At 34.9% G+C, this 16,546-nt stretch overlaps 1 protein-coding gene across 1 annotated transcript in view; it reads left to right on the top strand.

The window, feature by feature from the left end:
* Positions 1-924: 924 nt before the first annotated feature.
* Positions 925-16,546, top strand: part of NEK10 (NIMA related kinase 10) — an 80,713-nt gene continuing 65,091 nt past the window's right edge. Inside the window, 17 exon segments of the mRNA XM_058019779.1 lie at positions 925-1,001; positions 1,318-1,378; positions 2,511-2,641; positions 3,135-3,222; positions 5,519-5,569; positions 5,572-5,616; positions 6,103-6,144; positions 6,705-6,783; positions 7,133-7,200; positions 8,245-8,324; positions 9,310-9,390; positions 10,690-10,946; positions 11,364-11,468; positions 11,969-12,030; positions 14,086-14,184; positions 14,577-14,657; positions 16,388-16,513. Coding sequence (XP_057875762.1) covers positions 925-1,001; positions 1,318-1,378; positions 2,511-2,641; positions 3,135-3,222; positions 5,519-5,569; positions 5,572-5,616; positions 6,103-6,144; positions 6,705-6,783; positions 7,133-7,200; positions 8,245-8,324; positions 9,310-9,390; positions 10,690-10,946; positions 11,364-11,468; positions 11,969-12,030; positions 14,086-14,184; positions 14,577-14,657; positions 16,388-16,513 — 1,533 coding nt within the window.

Here is a 16,546-nt window from a genome sequence, read left to right as displayed (position 1 = left end):
CTGGGCAACCTGTTCTGGTACCTCATCACCATCACAGTAAAGAATTTCCTCCTGATATATAATCTAAACCTGACTTTTTTGGTGTACATTCATCATCCCCTTGTCCTAACACCACATACCCGTGTAAAAAGTCCCTTTCCAGCTCTTCTGTAGACCTCTTTAGGCAGTGGGCTGCTGCTGGATATCTCCCTTGGAGCCTTCTTTTCTCCAGGCCAAACAACCCCCCCTCTCTCAGCTTCTCTCAGCACAGGGGAGGTGCTCCAGCCCTCTGATCCTCTTTGTAGCCTTCTGGACTCACTCCAGCAGGTCCCTGTTGTGCTGATGGGAGCCCCAGAGCTGCATGCAGTAGTCCAGGTGGGGTCTCAGGAGAGTCAAGTAGAGGGAGAGAATCACATCTCTCAGCTCACTGTATGCATCTCGGTTTTTTGTCAGATGCCTCCTTTTTCTACCCTTCATTTGACTTGTTTATTTGGATAATATAACTATTAAATTCTCTGTTGTCTGGACAACAGCTTGTTGTTGTCAACCTTGATGTTAGCCTGTAAGCATTGCTGTAACATAAGCAGCCAATTCACAGAGAGAAATAATGGCAAGAAGATTAAATAAAAGGAAAAATCATAATAAAAAAATACATGAAAGAGCAAGACAGTATTGTCTATGCATGTGTTGGAAAACCAAGGTTTTTGTATGTTAGGTTAAAAACTTTCTTATTAATATCTGGAATTTCAAAGGATATCCTGATATAATACCCAAGGCTTCATGCTGAGAAAATGGCAAAGTTGTTTTGGTTTTTTCTGTCTAAAACCAGTAAACCGGTATCGGTTGATTCTATAAGCAAACGTGTTCCTTTTGCTGCAGTGATATAATTCTCTGTATCTACTTTGCTTTTAAGGAAGAGTTTTATCATGGTAATAATGATACACAATGCCTGATCAGGACAAAAAGTTGAAGAGCACAGCAAAAGCAATAAAAACAAAAGCCTTCTGGGATCTCTATGAGGTGTAGTATCTGACGTTTTACTTTGAACTTCAGTGGGACTCGTGTGGAATTTACACTGGCTGCCAAAGCAGAATGCTTCAATTTGAAGTGCAGTATAAACATGACAACTGTTACTCTGGTCACAAAGTTTATTTACACCTATGTTGACTTAAGGCATTCTGGAGAAGCTGTGAATTGTGCTGTATGCAAAAGTGGACACCGGGCAACGCTAGAAAACTTTATTTTCTGTCAGTAGCATTGTTGCTTGTTGACCTTTTTTACACTTATGGAAATACTTTTATGTAACTATTAACACACACTGTTGTGGTTTTTTCCTAGGGATTATTCTGATCTAAAAAGGCTTCAGTCTCTCTTAAGTGTTCAGTCAAGGAACCAACAGGTATTTTTCAATAACTGTTATTAAATGTGCTTTAGAATTATAATTAATGGTGATTATGGTTTCTGGCATATGCTTAGAACATTATGTACTATAGTGACTAAAACGTGTTAGCAAAATCTTGAATGGAAGATGTCTTTCATCTTGTCTCTTTTTTCTTGGCAGCATTAGACCTTCTATGTGGCACAAATCACATTTAGAATGGGTAAAAGAATGAAACTGATCCATTTCCCATTCTACTATACCATATTTTTTATTTTAACAGCAAAAAATTAAAATTGCTTTATTTTGTATCCTGAGCAGGTTTTATCCAGCTATTGTTGCATATATTAAAATAGCATAGCAGATTTTTTTTTCCTCTGTGCCCTTTCACAATGTCACACGAAGGTAGGCTTAAAGATGTGTGAGTAACAGCATGGGGGAGAGTGGTACAGAATATAAAATAAGATCAGCATTTTAACCATAAACAATTTGTCTTTGAAGAATAACACCTCAGCTAAAAATATCCAGGGCTTAAATACCAACTTACAGGAGAAAGTCAAATCTCCTTCACCTCAGCTCACATAGTTGAAGCTTGTATTTGCCATTTGAAGCGAAGAAAACCAACACATGATTATGGGTGTGAGTCTTTGGAATCACAGAACATTTTCTCCCTTTCAATTTTGTAAAAAGATATGACAAAATGACTAAAGGATTCATCCATGTGAGGTAGGAGTTATGCACTTTCTACCTGGTTAGAGGTCTGGAATTGCTTCTGAGCAGAAAGCTGAAACATGTAAGTTGTACAACCTAAAAAGAATGTGAAGGCTGTGCAGTTGTGGAGTTGGGACAGGTAAGAAACACAGATAACGAGCATGTGTTGCAGATTTTGTCAAGCTTTGCTATCATAAATTTAAAAAGACGTCATTCTTCACCTTTTACTTACCTCTCAGCACTTGTTTTTCAGTCTTGCTTTGCATCAGTTTTCTACCATGTCAGTGTTGTTTTCCAGAGGAGGCGTGTGTTTTCTAGAATGGCTAGTTTTAGGTCCAAAGTTCAAGTCAGAACTTGAGAAAACGTACTTTGGCATGATAATGTTCTCAGAAAACTTAAATTGCAGCATTTGCCTCATGACTACTATCCCTTCCCTCTTTAGCTTCCAGCTATATATATTGAAAGTGGTCAAACTAGTGTGACAAGAACTTGGCAAAATGTCAAAAGCGATGAACAGCAGTCCAATGGTCAATGCCAAGCATCAACAGAAGCTGTTGAGCTTGAGAAATTTAGGTAAAAATAATTTAAAGCTGATCATGACACACTCATATCCCTGAACGAGAGATACCTTTATGTATCTAATGATATCACCTTGTCGAGGTGTTGAAGGCATTTGTTTTTTTACATATGTACTATTTACTTGTACTTTTCATGTTAATCCAGTATTTGAGATGAGAATTACGTACTTCTAATTTTCAAACCTGTTTATGTTCCTGCCTTTGTAAGTTTAAACCTTTTCCACTCAGCAGAGTATACTAGTGAGAGTGAATAAACTCATTTAAAATGTCATAATTTCTTTATTTGGAGAAATTATACCATTCTGATAGTTCCAAATTATGCATGAGACAGCTGTTAATGTCTGCCAATATGAAATCATGTTATTCTATGGTAACTGCTGGTATGGCATTTCTTAGTTTTTATTGCTAATGTTAAGTTGTAGCAGAGCAAAACTTTCTTGGGGCAAGTTAATTTGTAATTCACCATTTTTCTTTTTTTTTCTTTTTAGTGTGACCTACAAGAATGAGAGAAATTTTAGCAAGCATCCCAAGCATCAGCTGTTTCAAGATATCTTTACAACATTAGTTAAGGACAGACTTACCTGCAGATCAGTATATGAAACACATTCATAACCAAGAAGGCAGGCTGCTTTCTTGCCTTCCATGAAGAAGCAAAATGCATGGATAATATCCCATATTGCTACAACACACCTTTCTGTGGAAATTACCAGCAGCACTTGTGGTTGTATTAATTCACCACTTGTGTATTGGCTTTGAGGAGCAATGCCCAGGTTAGTGGGACAGAAGAACACAGGACTGGGTATATGACATACCTTGGGTGACCAAAATTCTAAGTGCTATGTTTTCTTGATCATTCATCTGTATATGGCTTCTGTAATTTGTGATTTGCTTCTCGAATTTATTGCGCTGATTCTGTTTGTATTTTATGGTCTGCTGCCTTTATAGTGAAAGGCCTGTGGTTTCCATAAAATTCAGATGAGTTGATGCCATTTGTTTGTGTTTATTTGTATTTCTGTGTATGATAGGATTGGAAAGGGTAATAACTTTTCTTATGCTGTTCTCATTTGTGTGAGGAAAAAGTACAGGACCTTACAAAAATAGAGGGGGCAGAGAAAGATATTTTCAGGGGAAAAAAGGTGTATTTTCTAGATTTTTTTTTACTATTCTCCTTTGCAGTGTATTGTATTTTCCTTTTTAAAACCTGAATACATTTTCTAAAAAAACCCTTAAGTGGTACAGAAGTTTAAAGATGGAATCCTAGAGCACTTAAAGGTATTAATATGCTACTACTAGAGGAATTTAAAAACATCACATGGTTTGGTTATACCTTTATTCACAACCAACTGGGGAACTAGGGGTGTCTTCTTTGATTATTTAAATGACAGTGAGTTTAAAACAGATTATTTAAGTGGTTTTTAAATCTGGTACCCTTTTTTACATGTGAACTCAGTATTCACCAGTGGGAGGTCAGTGGCTCAGCTTCATTTGCCAGAAATCCAAGAATAGCTTACACTGTGATTTCCCAAGTTCTGTTTATACATTGTGACATACTTGGCTTATATTTTGGTTTTCTTTGGTGTTCTTTGTGATAGTGATATTGCAAAACAAGCCTCTTGTATTAAGAATAAAAGCACCCGGGCAAGGTTGGTGAAACAAGCATAAATTAGTAGATATGTAGATAAGCTGGATATACCCTGGTGTGTCTAGTAATGTGTGTTGTAAATGTAACTGTAGTAGAAGGGGCTCTCAAATGTTAATCAGGCTCAGGGAGTGACTGTCGACCACGGTAATATCTTCAGGCCACTTTAAAATCTGACCTACAAATTTTGCATGCTGTTTTCTTTCCATGAAAGTTTTGTGCTGTTCTGAAGTAGCCAATTATGGAATCATAATGATAAATGGTATTACTAGGGCAGAATATTGGCATAAAAGGGCTGAGAGTTTGTTAGTATCTATTTGTAAAACGTTTATTTTTATGGAATTATTTTTAGCTGTTGGCGTCATTCCCAAATGCAAATGATGAAATGGGAAGAGAGCTGCCATGACCCATACACTTTTTCTGTTTCCAAGAAACCTATCCAAACAAATTTTGTCCTCTCAGTTAAAACAGCAACAAAAAACATATGGCAAAGATGTCTAATTTTAGGTTTATTTTAAATAGGAAAATGGGGATATATACTTTCAAAAGGCAATGGAAATAGTGATTCCTTTACTGGTATTTTGTGCAGGATTACTGCCCCTGGACACTTTCTGCAAATCTGATTTGTATTTTCTGCTATGTCTTATGCTGGTGAATCATATGGAGAAATATAAAGGAGGAAGTTGTATATCAAAATACAATCCTATTTCAAGAACATTTGAACTAAATAAAAATTTATTTCTAGCATAATACAATTAGAATTTTTAAAAGCCAGGATAGATTATGAAAATTCAAAAGAATATTTTAAATATAGCTATTTTTACTTCTGTAGCACCCATATTTTTGCATAAGTGTATTTTGTGCACTGAAGTTTGCTCTGTGGTTTCTCATTTACTTTGTTCTTTTGGGCCTCAATTCAACCACTAAAAGTTTATATCAAAGCACAGTTAGTTTGTTCTTACAGATGAGCATGTACTTTCCCTCATCAGTCCAGTGATAATAAGTCATGGCTGGTAATGCTCATATAATGTAATCAATTTATTTATAGCTGCCACTGTGATTCAGTATAAATGGTATTAAAAGTTCTATGGTATAGTGTGTTGAACAGTTGTTGTAGCTCACTAATGATCTAGTCAATTGATCCTGAATCAAACTGTTTTATGTAAGTATTTAAACACTTTTTAAATTGCATTTGATTTATGTTTTAAATATTTTGATTTATGTTTTAAATATTTAATTTACAGGCAATGGGTTATTCAAGCTCCGTGCATGCATTTTCTTAGATCTTATTAATCTGCCTGAGATTATTAATAAGAGATCCATGCTACCAGGTCAGTATGTCAAAACGTTTCTTGCTTGGATCAGGGGATGCTTGTAAGTGCCACGTGTACAGTTGTGTTGGTGCTTGTGTATAAAAACATTTGTTCTTATGAATGCACATGTACATGTATGCATGTATATTTCTGTATGTGAGGATGAGAATTGCAAACAAACTGATTTCAAGGGTGGTTTTAAACCATTGCTGTATAACTTGCTCAATTTCTGTTGTTCTTTATGTCATATCTGTTGTTGCTGACCCTAACAAGGAAACTGTAAATCTCCATAACAGATGGCTTGGTCATTGCTCTGAGCCCTAGACTTGGTATTTGACTTTATCACAAAGATTTGTAAAATTCTCATAATGTAGTTACTGAAGGAAACTGAAAGCTCCAGTTTACGAACCTTTAACATTCCACCTCTGTGTTTTTATTTATCTACTTATTATAAGTAATTCTGAAGAATTTTTTTGGTTTTTTTTTTTTTAAATTTTCCTGTAGGAAATGCTCCACAGCCTGGGTGGAATTGAAAATCTAGGTCAAGTAGAATTTCTCATAGTACCTTTGTCCATTATGTTGCCTGTCAGTTTATTATGATTAAAATGATATATACTGTAAAAAGCAGTGTACGGATATTCTTGGTTTACAGAAAGAAGTGAGTCTGTTTCTCTGTTTTCACATGAGAAGTTGGTGTGGGTTTTTTCACTAGTTTTCAAGACAACTGTCCTATAATCTAGCTGCATTCATCTAGGATTTCTAGTTAGGAGACTTCAGAAATGCCTCCTGAAGTGGGAGAAGAATTAGAAAAGTCAACGCAATTGGTTCAATCAAAAGAAACTGTAGACTTTTGAAGGGAGATGAGCAAAGTCACCCTGCACTGTAGCAAATGACTTTTCAAAGGGAGAAGCATACTGATAATTTATTTTTTAAATGTTGAAACAGGTTTAAACCTTGTAGCTACACCACTATTGCATTACAGAATTTTTTTCATGAAACAGATGCACCACCTACAGGCTCTACTTGTGAAGAACAGTCTAGGTTTATGAAGTCTGTAAACTTTTTTGTCTTAATGGTATCCTTTATTTTTCCTCCCCTTCTTGTAGTATATGGAAACAGTAGCAAATTGTTATCTCAATTACAAGGAAGAGCAGCGCAATGTAGACAAGTTGGTCAACATGACATGTAGGCACAGTAGCTGATAACAGAAATCATAAGGCTACCCACAACTTTTTGTGTGAGCCTTAAAATGTTTAAAATACTTCAGGTTGTCATTAAGTAAGACAGTAGTATATTTACTGTAGGCATCATCACATGAGTAAAAGCTAAAATTCCTGTAGAAGGGAGCAGCTTGTTTTTCTACATAAGTAATATTTCTTTAAGAAATTGGTATCTTTTTAAGCATTGAAATAAAAGAGTAAATCGTGCTAGTTATGGTTCAAAGAAGTTATACAGTATTTTTCTCCGCTATCTGACTGGTAAAATAAAAATATTAGTGAGAGAGTCAATTTGTGTGTCTTCCTTTCTTCCATAGATATTTTCCAAAAGCTTGCTGCTGTTAGAAATCAAAGGGAATAAGATATAACAAGTGGAGCACATAAAGTAAGTGCTTTATAAAATTGTTAATTTTATTTAATTAGCTACTTAATAGAATAAAGTATGCTTTACAGATTTGACGTAGGTGGAAATAAATTCCTTACCTTGTCAGTCTTGTAAGGTAAGATAATATCTGTGTTTTACAGATGTATTAATAGTATCATAAAAAGAAGTTCTTCTCTGTAAGTTAATTGGTCTGATGTATGATTATTGGCTGTTGAGAGAAACAGATTGTAAACATTTGGACTAAACATTTGTTCTATAAAAAGTAGTGCTCCTGTATACACTGTCCTGAGCTACACCTTGCTGTGATTCAAATAGTTTTATATATTTTTAAAATGTAAATAAATTTTAAAGTTTTCTTGCACAAATTTCTGCTGTGGTTTTTCACTTGTAAAGTATTCTGTGTCTAAATATTCTGTGTCAACCCAGACATCCATTACTATACATTACCATCAGTCTAAGAATCTGTAATTAACTATTGCTGGTTTGTGGCTAAACTGAGATCCAGTTGAGATCAAAATCAGTATAACTAGGGTTTCATGATTCTGTCATGCTGCAGAAAAACAAAGGCAATTGTGATCATATGCAGACAATCTATTTTTAGAGAATCTAGACAGAGTTTACTTAGATATTAATCATGAACAGAAATACAGACAGGCCCTTAAATTACTGTGCTGTTTAAATATAAGCTGAATATTAACTTTTTACTTCAGGAGGCCTGAGTTAGTGTTCTGAAGTGTTACACAAAACCAAATTTTTACAATGGTGTAATAGAGACATTTTAGCAGTCAAAGAGATACTAATTGTAGTTTGAGAAGAAACATCCTTGCATGTCCTACTGGGTGTATTCTAAGAATTTAGGTGTATATTTAAGTGTACTTTAAATGTACCTAAGACTTTTAACATATTGTGTAAGGACTTGATACCTTATTTTTTACTTTTCATTAAATATTTTTATATGTTTCTGAGTCGTAAAATAAAGTAATATACTTAATATTTGCACGGAATCACATGTTTACTTACCTTTTTTTTCATTTTTTTTTCCAGACCTTAGTAAATTTATTATTTGCCAGAGACAGTTATGTGGTTTTTAGTGCCCTCCTTGCTCTGACTAGCTTAGTAGAACGGTAGGTTCAACTTAATGTGCCATAATTAACAAAAGCTTTTTCATATTTTCTCTTGACAGAATATTAAAACTGCTCTTTATGAGGAAAACTTAAATGTTCTTAATTTTATATTGAAGCAATAGAAACTAAATAGAAACTTTGGTCTTTGCAGCAGACTTCTTGTTCATGTGGATGGCTCTGCAATACTGGAATCACAGATTCTGTTTTTTCAATCCTCATGCAGGATTCTGGAATTCCTATTGACTTCCTGCATATGAAAGTCTTCTGTCCTCAGCTTAATATAACAGTGCCTCACAATAATCAGGTAGAATATTGTTCAGTGTAGTAAATAATAAACTCATGCAGTCAAATCCATGTATATGTGCCCTCTTCTCATCAATTAGTGGTAAATAAAGATTAAAAGAGAAAAAAGTAGCCAAAAGGGGGACAGAGCAACTTTCATCTGTAATGGTATTATAGAAGAAAAACTGCTGTTATTGATCTGCTGTCTTCCAGACTTCCCAAAACTCTGATTCAGTTTAATTTGGTTCTAATATCTGTGTTAATTTAAATGATGTTTTACATACATTTTCAACTTTCATTTAACTTTCTTCACTGAGTGGAATGTAGGATTTTGTGTTACATTTGGACTGGGCAATAAAGAGTTTGCGGTATATTACAAATGTTCATAGAAATTGTGGTTGTTTTTAAAAATTAATTTCATTTCCTTAATTATCAGTAAGACACAAAATTTAGTTGTGTCTTTATTTTTACACATTCGCATTCACTTTTTTTTTGTACTAGGAAAACTGGAAAATTGTTGCACTATTTCTCTTGACCCAGCATATATTTGTGGCTTTAAGTGCTTGTGTGCACAAGTTGATATTATTACTTAACACTTGGGGAAAAATAATTCATCAAATGGACAAAGAAGGAGGCTAAAGAGCAATGTGTGTTTTTCATATAATTTCATCTGATATAAATGCCAGGAATAATCAATTTGTAGTCCAGAATGTAGAGAGGAGATAAGTGAGATTGTTGAGAACTTGCTGGTGATATTACATGAATATGATTTTCTCTCTAACAGGTGAGACTTTTTGTGTGGATTAATTATGTTAAAATAAATTGTGACTTTTTTATTTAAGGATGCGTGTATTTAGAGGAATTAGAAAACATGACACTTTAATATAACCAAGGTCAAATTCTGAAACCTGAGTATTTTCAGTCACATACTGATACAGCAAAATCTTTTCTAGCAGTTTCATTGTAATCCATCTTCTCTCTCTCTCCACTGTTGGCCTCCAGTTGCAAATGAGTTACAATGTTATCATAAAGTGATCGCAATCACTTTTCTTGGTCCATCTCTTCCTTGCTCCTGGCAGACTTGAGTGGTTAGATGGGAAAGCATTCTGGGCCCTGACAGTTCCTGGGATGCCCAATATAAATGAGTAAAATTGCAAGACCTAGAGCTGCTGTAGTTTATGCCAGAGGCTGAGTCAGATTCCAAATCCTCTTCATCAGAAAATCATCAATATTCCTTCAATTGTTTAATCATCTCAGCTAAGCAAAGCATTACTGAATTTTAGTGAGAAACAGAAAGACTATCAAATTTGATTTGATAATACATCACTCATCGCCTTTAAAATTCTGAAGAGGTTTTAAAAATTTCATGTTTAACTATTTAACTCATATAAGTGACCTCATATGTGACTAAGACTAGACAAAATTAATATATGAAAAGGTTTTATTTAGTTTCTGTGTCAGAAAATGCTGAGCCATATGTAAATCAAAAGTTAGAGATAAGAGTTAGAATTTGAATGTAGACAGGAAGATGGTGAAGTTCAGTGCCAGTTAAGGATAATTTTAAATTCAGATATGAATCTGAATTCACATGTTTCATTAAACACACATGGAGCTTTTTGCTTAAAGTGGAAATGGATATCCTTAACCATATTTTCTATGGGAAGTCGACCTTCATTGCAGTTAATGAAAGTCTTATAAAAAGCTTTTAAGATATATATCCAATCGCTTTCTAAATATAATATTCAAACTATACTAGAGAAGAATGATGCATTTTTATGTTATCTGTGGAAGTAGGCTATTTGAGTTCCACAGATGGACTTCACAAGTCCATGCAATGAGTGCTACTTGTACTACTAATGCCATTAATAAGAAGATGGTAGCACAGATGACTGCAGCCCACCTGGCCACCTCCCAACCTGGCTGGGGCTGCCTGGTTTTTGGTTTTTTGGTTTTTTTTTTTTTTTTTTTAATAGTAGATCTCTGTTCTTTTTTAAACTTCCTGTGTTTTCCCCCCTTTTCTAAAACTGACAATACAAAGTAGTAATGGAGTTATTGTTGAAATTTCTTGCTGATTTTCTTTTAGGTTCAGAACAGAGTTGCTATGACTCCTTTGTGCAGAGTCACGAGTCAAAGAGCAAATAAAAATGTACAAAGGAATTCCAGTCTTGCTCAGTTTGCTCCATTCTGATTGCATCAAAATTCTATGGAGTATAGTTTGGATTCTGGTACAGGTTTGTGAAGCTCCTGCGACTACTGTGGAAATTAGGATCTGGGGTAGAATCAAGCAGCTCCTTCATATGTTACAGGAGTAGGTTTTCAGTCCTCAACATTGTGGCAATTGTATAAGACTGTTTGTTCTTTTAAGATATATTTGACCAAGCCCTGTTTTATGAAAGAGCATCTTTGGCTTGTTCAGCTGTATGTGATACCAGCAAAATTTAAAGGACTATTTAGAACATAATGAATAAGCAATATTTTTTCCAGCCTTTTGTATTTCATTGTTATCCTAAGGTGTTTTTCATATTTTTAATGTGTAAACTAAATAATGAGTAAGTCATAAATACAGCATTACTGTCTGTTTAGTTCTCCTATTAATCAGACACCTATTTAGTGAGCTAGAATTGTGAATATAATTGATGATGATGGTAAAGGAATTTTCTGTTTAAAGGCTTCTTTTCTTTTTCAAAGTGTTAGCTAATTTAATGAAAACATACAGATTTTCAGAACTTCATGAATGGTTAAAAACCACATATTAAGCCATTTTTAACACTGCAACTGCAGCAGGGAGAATCCGGTATCTTCATTTGTCAGATGAACTGAGTCCTGATGAGATACAAGAAAATACTTGCTCACTTCAAGCAGGTAGGTTTATAAGATCTAGTACTCTGTTATGTCTTTACATACACTTGTGCAAAAGGATTAAAATATTACAAATTTGTAAATAATTACACCTGCTTTAAGGAGTAGGAGCATCAAATTGGATTTGTTTATTTTCAAATGAGTGATACCAGCACTTATTTTCAAAAAGTATACTTTTGTTAGAAGGAAGCAAAACGTAAAGTATGGAGAATCTGGGAATCATATGTATTTCTTCACCTGTAAAAACAGTGACAAAAGAGTTATTTATTTATTTAGTTAGTTAGTTAGTTTTCTGTTTAGTATGACATTATTTGATCATATTTTTCTTCACTATTTATATTTTCTATGAAATATCAATATGGATCATATGATTTCAAAGTGATATTTTAATGACTTGTATTTAGGTGAGGATTCATTTGTAGTTATGGAGCAAATTCCTTTTGGAGGAGATTTCTCAATAGAGTCAATTGGCCCTAAATGTTACTTCTGGATTTTTATTCTAGCTAGTTGTGCTGCAATTATTGAACTAGTGCTCAATGAGGCTAATGCTTACCAGGTTGTACAAGTAGGAAGATTTTATTCAGTAAAGTAAGGCATTATAATTTATAATTTCACATAATTGTTGTTCTTTGTTATCATAATTTAAGAGATTGGAAATATGCCTGTCTATAATTTTAGTACTTCGGTTTCTTTATCGTTTTACACAAAGAGACACGGACACAAAGGTTATCAACATAGGTGTCTGGAAGAATAAACAGCTTTATTCAGACAAGGTTCATTTTGGCATCTCTTACCATGCTTTTATCATATTCAAAATAGGATAGTAAATAAAAGTAATCACAGAATAAACTGAGAAATGTATATTCTGAATTTCTTGATGTTTATTACAGAAAGCTAATGCAGCTAAAAATTGACATGTTGCTGCTTCACAAACTATTTCTCTTTTCATAAGAGTGTGGTATTTCTGAGAGAATTTCCTGCCATTCTGTCTCCAGGGATAAGCCATTCTTAAAATCCCTGGCTGTATTCCAGACCTTGCCAAGATATAAATATTAAGGGCATTAATATCAGCTAAAGGCTCTAGCCAGCTGTTAAACTCTAAATGTTAAATCAAAGCCTTCAAGTTAGCTTAAAACCCAACTAGAGGTATTCCTGGAGGAACTGAGAGAACAAGAACCTTAAATATGAACAGGAAAGAGGTTTGTGAATATTTCCTAACTATGGTTAAGAGAAAATAAATGAAAGTAAGTCTAGAAAAAAATATTGTTTTTGCACATTAGAATTGTCAATAAACTCTACTGATTTAGACAACTTTTATCTAAACAATATAATGATATATTTTAGGCTGAGGCTGATTTCAGTAAAATAAAATATCATTTTTTTAAATTAAATGGATTTAACAGAGAGGTTTTCTGCATTGCCCCAGCAGTGCATGGTGACTGTTGTGTCAGTAAATCATTTAATTGATGGTACAATGTGCAGAGCTGGAAAAGGTGTTTCAAACTTAACTTCTTCTAGTCATTATGTTAAAAGAGATAGACCTCTCTATTTATTTAAACACCAGCCAACATCCCCCTTTCAAATCAGGAAATAGCCTCAAGCATGTTCATTTCTACTGGAGTTCCAGCCTCTAATACCACTGTAGTAATTTTAAATCCTACCTCTTTCTTTTTGCTAATATAACTTAAAGAGTTGCATAGTGAGAAAGGTGAAGCAACTCACTTGGGTTAAAAACAGAGGAAAAAGGTGTTTCAGTTATGTGCCAAGGAGGTCAATCTGAGTAACCTGTAAAGGTTTATATCATTGCTGTCAAAGGGCTCTTGAGAACTTTTCCTTCTGCTGTAGCTGCTCTTTACCTGTCTGTCTGTCCTCTGTCCTTGTCAGAGCCTTGGCAACAGTCTGCAGTAATTCTGGTAGCAGACAGAATGTGTTTGACTCAATGGCTCTACTGCACAGCCCAAAACCTAAGCTTAATCATGGTCTAAGCTTAATTCTGCCTTCCTGAGCAGTAGAAGAAAACATCAGGAATTGCAGAAGGGCCTCTGCAGAGATGACATATATTCCCTTCAAGTCTGCTAAAGAGGAGACTAGTGTCCATCAGGGACCTTGTCAAGTAACTGGGAACAGTATTCCAACTAAATCTACCAGTGCCCATCTATCAGACCTACCAAGTGGAGACAACACTTGGAGGATACATGGTTGCATGAATATGGAAGCTGAATTCAGTATGGTTTTCACAAAATTCTAGAGGCATGGACAGACTTCTCAGGCTATTGCTTTTGGTGTTTCTCCAATTTATTTTTATTAAGACTTGAATTTTGTTCTTGACAATTCAAAATATGGTGCCACATGATGACAGGAGATCTATTGCTGCAATTTCCTTCTCCTATAGAGATAGAAGCATTTCTTCTTTATCTGTTCACAGGCTCTTTTTGTGGTATCAGTTTAAATGTAACAATGATTTAATTCTTATACATGTTTAAGCTTATATTTTAGGTGTGCAATAGGATGTTGAGAACATGTCCGTTGCTATTAGCTTCTGATTTATCTGAACATTAATTTTCATTTGTGGTTTGCATGCAAAGGGGCATTATTAATGCTGACCTTTTTCTGTTTCCAGGCAAATGCAATATATACAATAGCAAAGCTAATTTTATCAAACAAAGAAAGGAATGCTGAAAAAGCCAGTTTATTACAGATAACTCCCTTTATTATCATTGCACAATGAAAGCCCCAACAGTCCCTGAGGATTTTTATGAATTAAAGTTTATTTTGAACTACAGTAGAAAAAAAAATCATATTTAAAGGGGAAACCTGTACAACAAAACAATAGCCCAGGAACTGAAAGTTAAATAGAGACTCAGTTTCTGTTCTGATTTGCATTGTTTGTGGCACCTCATATAGTGTAAAGGAAAGTTAATATTTTTCTTGTGATAATCTTTCCTCTACGTTTTCATGCTGTCTAGCATCAGACCTTTATAGAGCCTTGATGTTCATTGAAACTTGCCCTAGACTTGACACTCTACTAATATCTGTTTACTTCTGGAGCATTTTTCTGTGAATGTTAAATAATATACATGAAGACAATGTATAAAATGGAGAAAATTTAAGTGTAGAATAAATATAGGCCAAATAAGCATCGGATGCCTCTTGGTTTTGCATGTCATTACCCCCGTAAATGTACTGGTTAGAGTCAACTTAGGCTAAAAGTCATCAGTAGTAATTAATTACCTGGTAGCTTTTCTCAGGCTCTGTACAGTGGTGAGTGTCTCTCTAAGATATGGAAATGTAGTGCTCAGCGGTTCAGGGATTGTGGATCCTCTGTATTTTCCAGCTCTGTCAAGGTCAGGATTGAAGGCACTTGAGACAGTATTTCATGTTCAGACTCAGGTATTTATTATTTCTTATCAGTGTAACAGCCTCACAACCATGAGTCCTGCAGCCATTCATTAGCAAGGCACAAAATGGCTAACCATCTCTTCTTCCAATGTCTTTTAAGACTAAACTATCCAATTAGAAATGACACCTAGATTATTTTCCCTTTTAACCCAATAACTGATACCTCAAAGCACGCAATGTCGACTTTTCTGTCCAATTACAAAATACCACCCAAACCCAGGAAGAAGAAGGGGAGAAGAACAACCTGCCTCCACCCTAAAATCTCCATCTTGCTTGATATTTATTTCTATATTCTAAAACCTCAAACTTTAAGTTTTCCACCCTGTGATATTGCATGCTTCTAACCAACTACATACCTGTAATCCCAGTGCTGTTAATCAAATTTAGAAGTCTTCTCCACAGCCTCAGGTCAAATGCAGTGATCTCTTGCAAGTCTGTGCCTTTCAGCACAGAAAGTTTAAGATTCTCTGCATCCAGGATTCCAACAATGGATGAGCACAGCTGCTGCTGCTCTAGTTGGCAAAGTCCTTAGCACAGCTGAATGCTTCCATGATGCTGCCTCTCACATGGCCTTTGTTCTGACATAGCCCCTAAAATGTGTATATAGCTACTCCACTATCTAATCAGGTGGGTGTGCTTGGATAGCAAAGAAGGGCACTTCCACGGAAAAAAAAAAAATCATACTACTGTAATCTGTCTCAGGACAGTTCTTCTAGATTGGAATTGGAGGGCAGATTCAGTACAGTAGGTGCCTTTCTACTGCAAGGAGATTTTATAATGCCCTTCATCTTAAGGATGAGATAAATACAAACCTTCCTGGTGGGTAGGTATATGGAACTAACATGTAGTCTAACAAACTGGAGCATATGCTCAATATAGTTGCCTCACACAACTGTAAGGAGCCTAATTTATGCCCACTGGGGTTTTTAGATTCCAGCAGAATGCGTTGGAAATAACTCACAAGAGCTACCAAGCAGCTGTAGTTGGGTTGAACATGAAGTCGTATGAATTAATTATGGACTTAATGATCACATATGAAAACTAAGTCTGTTTTGGACAAGAATTTTATGAAACCTTGTTTAGCTTCTCATACTGCTACCTGCATTGCCTTTGAAAATGTTACTGGTATGAAATAGAGTTGCAGATATGGGAATATCCTTTCTGAGTTTCACAGATATTTTTCTTAGAATGGTTTTTCTTGTGCGGTTTCTCTACTGCCCCATTGTGTGTGTTTTCAATGATGAAATTTTCATCTTCCTTCTGCTACCTTAGTGATCTTAATTCATGACAGTCTTTGTTTGCTCAGCTGTAAATCTGCTATATCATTGGGTCTTGACAAATAGAGCTAGAGATGAGTTGCATCAAAGCATACATATTAGCCACCTGTCAGTAGCTGTTTTAAAGGTAAATAAAACCTTAAACCTTCATAGTTTTAAGACGTTGTATTTGTGCATATTCTTAGCACAAGACAGGCATGAAATATTTTAAATTTATTTATTTGTCATGTAATTTATGACTAGGAGAATGTATTGAAGCAAATTGCTGAAAGTACTGAGAACATGAATCAGAATAAGGCACCCACAAATCGTGTAGGCAATGATGCAATTTTAGAGCACCTTGGCAGTGGAGCTTTTGGAAGTGTATGTAAGGTCAACCTTTCTTTTGCTATTATTTTACAGACT

Source organism: Melospiza georgiana, chromosome 1, assembly GCF_028018845.1.
Source record: "Melospiza georgiana isolate bMelGeo1 chromosome 1, bMelGeo1.pri, whole genome shotgun sequence".
In the NCBI taxonomy this organism is placed as follows: Eukaryota; Metazoa; Chordata; class Aves; order Passeriformes; family Passerellidae; genus Melospiza; species Melospiza georgiana.
Note: the sequence above shows the minus strand (reverse complement) of the source record. Positions and strands in the feature narration are given on the sequence as shown.